The sequence below is a fragment of the Chrysochloris asiatica genome, unplaced genomic scaffold (genome assembly GCF_000296735.1).
Source record: "Chrysochloris asiatica unplaced genomic scaffold, ChrAsi1.0 scaffold00014, whole genome shotgun sequence".
Taxonomy (NCBI): domain Eukaryota; kingdom Metazoa; phylum Chordata; class Mammalia; order Afrosoricida; family Chrysochloridae; genus Chrysochloris; species Chrysochloris asiatica.
The window spans coordinates 14266664-14274765 of NW_006408532.1; the positions used below are offsets into that span (position 1 = coordinate 14266664).

Consider the following 8102-nt stretch of genomic DNA (forward strand, 5'->3'; position numbering starts at 1 on the left):
CATTAAAACCCTACTTTCCACACATAGCTAGTAGCATCGGAATCTGCACTCAAGTCCATGTAGTCATTGAGCTTTTTATTCCACTAGGCGGTGCTCTTTCCTGAAACCTAAAGCCAGGTAAACTGGATGGAAAATAAGATCCCCCAGGAATAAAAATACTCCTATTAGTCCTGGAGGAGTCTCTGGCTAGGAAACAAAGAGAGGAGAAGAACCTAGGGAGAGAGAGAACCCACAGGAAATAAAAACTAGAGACGGCTTCCCCATTAATCTGAAAGCACTGCTTAGGGCATTCTGACCTCTGACTTGTCTTCCCTCCTTTGGGCCCGAAGCCCAGGAAACTTTTGAGATGAGTATCCTTGATTCTTATGGTACTATGGCAGCACAAGATCAAGAAGCTACGGCGTGGGTAGTCCATAGGCAGGAACACAGGGCGGCTGCTTCTCATTATGATGGACAATAAGCAGTCACAAGAGGCAAGTCGAAGCCATTCCAATGATCTGGAGAGCTCCACTCCTCACGCCTACAGGAGGAGATTAGCTCTGACCATTTCTACCCTGGCTCTGCATCCTAATACGCACTTAGGAGGGTAGCTTCAAATCTGTGAAAAATAATCATCTCTGCACCCAACCTCACTTCAATTTCGCTGGTCTGGGGTGGGGGACTAGGAGGCATGGGTAATGCAGAGGTTCTGCCAAGTTTGGGAACCACCTGGGTAAGATCTCTGGTGCCTAGGGGAGAAGGCTATGAAAAAGCAGTCAGTTGATTAAGCACATTAAAGCATACACTCAAAGGCTGTTTCTTGTTGCTAAGTGGTGTCCAGTCAGTTCTAACTCTTAGCAACTCTGTGTAGAGTGTCTGAGGAGTGGCTGGTAGGTTTGAACTAACGACCTTGCAGTTGGCAATCCAGTGCTTACCCTACAGCACCACACCGGGACTCCAAAGACTACTATGATGGTGGTAGTATGCCATGGAGTCGGTTTTGACTCATAGCAACCCTGTATAGGGTTTCTGAGGCTGTAAATCTTTAAGGGTGCAGAAAGCCTCATCTTTCTCACACAGAGCAACTGGTAGATTCAAACTATCAACCTTATGGTTAATTAGCAGCCCAGCTAATTATCCACTACGCTACCAGTGTTTCTTAAAGGCCACTATGATGTTGCTGTTGTTAAGTGCCGTTGAGTTGGTTCCAACTCATAGTGACTTTGTGTAGGGTTCTTGAAGAGCAGCTGGTGGGTTTGAACTGCCAACCTTGCAGTTCACAGTTCAGTGCTGATCCTACAGCACCACACCAGGAGTCCAAAGACTACTATGTTGTTGTTGTTATGTGCCATGGAGTCAGTTCCGACTCATAGTGACCCTGTACAGGGTTTCCGAGGCTGTAAATCTTTACAGGAGCAGAAAGCCTCATCTTTCTCCCACAGAACAGCTGGTAGTTTTGAACTGCTGACCTTGCAGTTCGCAGCCCGATTCGTAACCACTACACTATCAGAAATAAGGCTTAATACTCCCTCCTGCTTCAGGGTAAAGTGAATATGGCCAGTCTTCCTTGATTGGTTAACTCTGCCTTTGTTCTACCAATGATCTTAACCACACTAGGACTCTGTAAAAATTACAGTCTTGAAACCTTATGGGCTCTTCTGGATTCTTACAGGGATGCTGTGAGTTGGTGCGCAGGGCTGCATAGTCAGTTTGAACCTTAAGGTTGGAGGCTCAAGCTCACCAGCTGTCCTCGGAAACCCCTATACAGGGGCGCTATGGGTCTGAACAGACTCTACAGCACTTAATAAAAACAATCTTTACAGAAGCAGACTGCCATATCTTCCTCCCATGGAGCAGCTGGTGGCTTCTTCAAACCATACACCTTTGGGTTCACAGCTGAGCACTTTAACCACTATGCTACTAAGTTGCCATGTTCTACTTTGAGGCTGCCAAAAACTGAACTGTCAAGTAATCCTTCATTTTCTTTTTTAAGTGTCAGGGTTTCTCTAGCAGTATCAGCTGTCACAATTGTCTTTGGAGAGATGGACCATTAGCTCCTCTAGTTTTCTCCTTTAAAGCTCCTGATGATGCACTCCCACCGAAGACCTAAAGGGCAGACAGGCAGTCGGCCCTGTGACACTAAATAACGGGCCTACCTTGATGTCTAGCTTGGCCAGGTGCTGTAAAACCCAGATCCGATGGGACCAGGCGTTATAGTTGCTTGGGTACCTCCCTGCAGCCTCACCACAGACCTCCATCTCTTCTCGTATTAGGCGTTGTCTTCTTTCTGCAGGAACTGTGCCCAAGTTCCCTTTGGTCACAAAGGAAGGCAAGGAGGTTTCCTGAATTAGCTGTTGTAGCACCCATCGCCTAGTTAGGGGCACCCAGGAGAGAGAATAAGGGAAGAATATAAACCACAGAGGAAAAGAGCAGTTTTCTTGTTCTGAATTTCATTGCCATTCAAAATTCAAAATAACACCTGCTTACAAATCCAGGGTTTTTTCCCCTTTGGAGGGGTGAGTAAAGGAGTTAGGGGCGTTTGGTTGTTTTTAGAGGCTTAATTAAAGTTAGCAGCATGAATGTTTGAGAAAAAGGGATATAAGTAAAGAATATCCTTCCTAAAACGTTACAATTTGTCAAAAAGAATGCCATCAATTCCAAAATGGTATCTCCAGATTTATTAGGAAATGTCAAGTCAACTGTTCTGGGTCTTTCTGCGTGTGTATGTGGTGAAGTGGGAAGTACAGTAACTGGTGTCTGGGAAACACTAGGAGTCCTGGTGGATGTTTCAAAGTGTATGTGCACGCCTACCTCACCTTCTCCCTACCTCCTCTATCAGAAGTGTGCTTGACTGCAAACAAGAAACTGCACATGACAGCTTTCATTAAGTAAAATTCCTACGCTAATGCATAGAAGCTGGAATGAAACAAACACGATATAATTAGTTACACCACCAAGGAGGTCTCAAAATGCTTTATCCACAGATTTCCCCCTTGCCTACTTAAAATTTGCATTAACATGCATTTAAATCAAACCAAATATACTAAACACAGTGTTTCTAACTACTTAATGCCATCGGTTTTTGCAAATATTTTTTTCATATGAAAGCATTCTTTCAGACTACCAATTCCAAAGGCACATAGGAAACTGAGTACTAAAATCATTTTAAAATAATGGACAGTTTTACTTAATAATAAAAGATTGCTTTATAAAAATGTCAAGTCAGCCAATGTATGGATGCATATTTAATAGGCCCTCCCCATTCTCCCAGCACCTTTGCTAATCCCACCCCTGCCACCCTGTACATGCAAGTATCTATCTCTCCGAGGTTCACTATTCCAGTTTCTAGCAAGGAAAAAAACACAACTAAGTGGTTTGGAAGGAGCTGATTTGTAATGCTAGCCATAGGCAACATTACAGTAAGTTATACCTTCAACCGAAGTAAAATCCTAAAACTGCCCAGGATTTGAGAAAAGTTAGAGCAATTTAATAAACTGAGGAGCGCCTTCTTCAGAGACTCTGTCCACCAACTACCATCAGCAAGGCCACATTGTGCCATTTCAATCACATGAGAGCTGCTACCTGTGGTTCAAGAGGAAGATTCTTCCAGATAACCAGGATTCTGAATGAGTCCCTATATGCATTCAGACTCTGCCTCAGGCCTTTAACCTAAAAATACAGTTCTTTGAATTTATGATCTTAGCTTTAGCTCAGTCCATTCACCTCGGCTGCCCTTTCCTTCCTCTGAAAATTAATGTTAGTAACCACCACCACCATCTTTACCGGAGACATACTCTAACATATTATAAAACCCAAGTTGTTCATTACAGTTCAATCTCAACACCTCAATAACTGCTTCAGGTAGTTAGTAATAATATCTAGCATTCACTGAGTGTGTGGAGTCCTGGTGTGGCGCTGCAGGATAATGTGCTGGACTACAAGGTCAGTCTCAGCTACAAGGTCGGCGGTTCAAACTACCCAGTTGCACTTAATACCACCACTACCACCACCACCACTGAGTGTGTAATAATACACTCCAGGCTTTATAGTAGTGCTTGCATGCAACCGCCATCATTGATTATGATAGGTGCTATCATCCTTGTTTTACAAATGACAAAATTGAGACTTGGAGAAGTGAAATGAATTCCCAAGATGACACAGATAGCAAGTGAGGGCATCTAGGCTTAAACACAGATAAGTGAATCCACACTCTGAATTACAATGCAACCCGACCTCAGAGTCCATGTTTATTTCCCCAGTCTAAATCCAAAGGACACAATCATATACATTAGACACACCTGTGAATCCAAGTTTCTGGACTCTTTGGAAACTTAGTTAAGGCCAGTTTTCCCAGATGTAAATCCTTAATTGGATTTAAAGTGCCAGACAAGATCAGCTCTTTCCTGTTTAAAAAAAAAAAAAGAACCATTACTCTATCCTTCAATTTCAACATTACATGTGGCTATTAAGACAAACTCATTGTGAAGTGAATTTCCAACTAATTTCAGTAACGCAAACTCTAAATCACTGTTATGCATGCATAATCTCATAAATTATCAATAGTATATTCTCATAATCTTGATATAATGCATTGTTAGAGACTCTAAAATTTTTATTGTGAACCAGGTGAAGGTCTACAGTACAGTTGTGAAGATTATCAGTTTTTCATTCAACAATCATACATCTTTTGTTTCATGTCTTGATTGTAATTCTTATCCCACTTCCCTGGGATTCCTGCTTCCTTCCTCCTTCTTTCCTAATCCTTTTAAACTTTATTCTTGGGCAAGTGCTGAATTTTTGGTCTTCTAGGGTGTGTGTACCTCCACAGTGCTATTGTTCCCCTTCTAGATCTTGTCTGTTCTTTGGCAGAAAACTGAGCCATGGGGGTGAGTTCATTTCCAGACATGAAGGGTAACTAAGGGTCACAGTTTTGGGGATTCCACCAGTCTCTAATTGACCATTAAACTGGGTCTTTTTTATGATGTTGAGCTTTGCTCCATATTCTTCTCCCACTGTATCCAGAATTTTCTAATGCTTCCCCTTTGAGTACACTTGTTAGTGGTGGCTGGGCACTATCAAGGTCTGTTCTCAGGGTCGTGGAGGTTGATGTTTGCGTGGTCCATTAGTTTACTGGACTAATTGTTCATGTACCTTAGATTTTCATCACTCTTGTTTAACTTCTGGACAAGGAGCCCCAAGTAGTTGCACCTTAGATAGCCACTCAGGAGTTTTTCAGTCGTTAGATGCTACTCACAAAAGCAGGATGTGCAACACTGTCATTGTGGACTATGTCATGCCAGCTGACCTTGGTTAACATAAATAAGCAGAAATGAAAGCTCTTAATTCAATAGCAAAACTTGAGCTACTTGGGAGAGAATGATGGGGTTTTCTGGCTTGTCTCATTTCCAAAGTTACGTGAACTGACATTACTATCTACAGGACAGCTCCAATACCAGTCAACGATTGTTCCACCTTCCTAAATAATGCTTCGTACGATCTGGGTCATTACAAAACAATATGTCTATACCAACAGTGATATGACTGACATACAAGGAAAAACTCATTCACTGAATCACCACACTAACAAAATTATTTTTGAGTTTTCACTTCTACTTTTTGACCATAAGCATGTGTTTTTTAACAAGTAATTTTATATCTTGTTATAAAATCTTAAGAATGTCCCATGGTTCTTTGAAATCTTTGTAACAGACATTTTAATAGACCAGTTTTCATTCAATGACTATGCTTTAATTTAGTGACCTTTTTCCCTATTGCCAGACTTCTAGGTTGTTTCCAAGTTTCTGCTGTTTTAAAAGAACTTGGATGTGGCACTGTAGGATAAGCACTCTATCTCAAGGTCGGTTTGAAACACAAGGCTGGTGGTCCAAACTTACTAGGCACTCCTTGGAAAACCTATACAGGGTTGTATAGCACTAAACAACAACAAAAGAACTTACTAGTGGGGGCATAGGAAGAGGGGAGAAGCTCTGTGCTTGACTTCTTTCTTTTGCACCATTACTTAGGATACAATTCCCAACAATGTACTACCAGGTAAAATACCTTAACAGCCTTTGATGACACTAGGCCACTCATTCTTTGAAATATAAGTAGCAGAAATAAGTGGTTTTTTATTAATAAGATTTTTATTGTTGTTTTAAAAATTGTTCACACCCAGCCAAAGCTTTAATGCAATTAAGAATTGATCCCTCCATCAATTTCTTGCGTAAATACAATTTAGGCTTACATTTAATTTCTTAGGTAATTTTTTAAATAATAGGCTCTGATATTGTGATTACACTCATAATTACTCTTCAATGTATCTTTTCTAAATAAAAAAATTCAATCACTTGCTATTATTTTATTATTCTTAAATGTCTTTCCTGTGGTAGAGCTCATTTATTTTAGAGCTATATGACAGGCACTGGACTTCAAAACACAAGGGTGGTGGTTCAAACCCACCACCTGTTTGTCGGAAACTCTATACAGGGTTGCGATGAGTCAGAACCCACTGAGTGACACTTAACAAGTGCTAACAAAACCAGAGTCTAGTTCTTGGAGCTTGTCTATTTATATGGATTTAGTTTTTAAATATTGCAATACATTTTCTTTCCAATATCTATGTACTATCTTTAAATTTTTACTTGATGTTGAAGGAACTTACTTTTTAGTTAGTACCGATACTAAACGGTGATCTATTTTATAATCATTTTTAGGTCAGTGTCTTCACTCTCAGGAGCCCTGGTGATGCAGTGGTTAAAGCATTCCACGCTAACCAAAAGGTCAGTGGTTTGAACCCAGAATCCATTCCACAGGAAAAGTCTGTTCCCCTAAAAACATACAGCCTTGTAAGCCCTATGGGACATTTCTACACTCTCCTGCAGGGTCAACAGGAGTTGGAATCAACTTGATAGCAGTGTAACCTCACTGGAGACAATAGTGTGATGGGATGCACAGGTTTATGGCAGCTTTAGTAAACGGGTTGATTGTCTTTTCCTTTCAATGTACAGGAAGCCTCGTTGTCATTGTTGTTGTTGTTGTGAAGTGCCTTCGAGTCGGTCCCGACCCATAGCGACCCTGTACAGGGTTTCCGAGGGTGTAAATCCTTACGGGAGTAGAAAGCCTCATCTTTCTCCCGTGGAGCGGCTGGTAGTTTCAAACCACTGACCTTAAGGTTTGCAGCCTGATTCGTAACCACTACGCTACCAGAGCTCCTTAGCAAATATTAATACAACAGCAAACTGCTTTTGCTTTCTTAGGCCTTTTTCATTTTACATCAGGGACAGTCTGTTCATCCAATAACTCAGGATACCTATGAGCTACCAGAAATCCTGGAATGGGATCCAGCAATCTGTGTTTTAACAAGTTCTTCATGTGATGCACAAGAGCCCAAGAGATGCAGTGATCTAAGTGTTGGGCTGGTAACTGCAGAGGTCGGTGGTTCAAACCCATCAGCTGCTCCTTGGGAGAAAGAAGAGGCTGTCAGCAACCGTAAAGATATGGAAACCCGATGAAGTAGTTCTTCTCTGTCCTACAGGGTGGTGATGAGTCAGAATCGACATGATGGCAATAAAAGTGGGGTTCAGGTGATGCTATACACCTATCAATTTGACTAAATTTAAGACATCTTTGTATTTTACAGCCTCTTCCTGTTGATGTCCTGCTGCATTTTAAAATGATCTTCAGTGTATACTTTGCATATAATTATTAATGACATTATTCACTAATTTCCGCATTCTGTTGGGTCACTTTTCTTTGGAATGGGCACAAATATGGATCCCTTACACTTGGTTGGCCAGGTAGCAGTCTTCCAAGTTTCTTGGCACAAAGGCTTGTGAATGCTTCTGGCGCATCAGTAGTTGAAACATTTCAATTGGCATTTCGTTAATTCCTGGGGCTGTGTTTTTCGTCAATGGCCTCAGTACAGCTTCAACTTCTTTCTTCAATGCCATTGGTTCTTGACCTCTTAAAGTGACTGAACATCAATCAGTTATTTTTGTCACAGTGACTGTATTCATCTTTGTTTTATGGTTCTTGCATAATTCAATATTTTGCCCATGTTGTTGTTGTCATTGTTAAGTGCTGTCGAGTTGGTTCTGACTCATAGCAACACTGTATAGGGTTTC

General features: G+C 41.3%; 1 protein-coding gene across 1 annotated transcript in view; it reads right to left on the bottom strand.

Moving 5' to 3' along the window:
• Positions 1-8102, bottom strand: part of PTAR1 (protein prenyltransferase alpha subunit repeat containing 1) — a 59167-nt gene that overhangs the window by 12582 nt on the left and 38483 nt on the right. The window contains exons 4-5 of the mRNA XM_006834911.1: positions 4278-4382; positions 2136-2349 (exon numbers count right to left, since the gene is read on the bottom strand). Of these exons, the coding sequence (XP_006834974.1) occupies positions 2136-2349; positions 4278-4382 (319 nt within the window). The remainder of the gene's footprint in view (positions 1-2135; positions 2350-4277; positions 4383-8102) is intronic.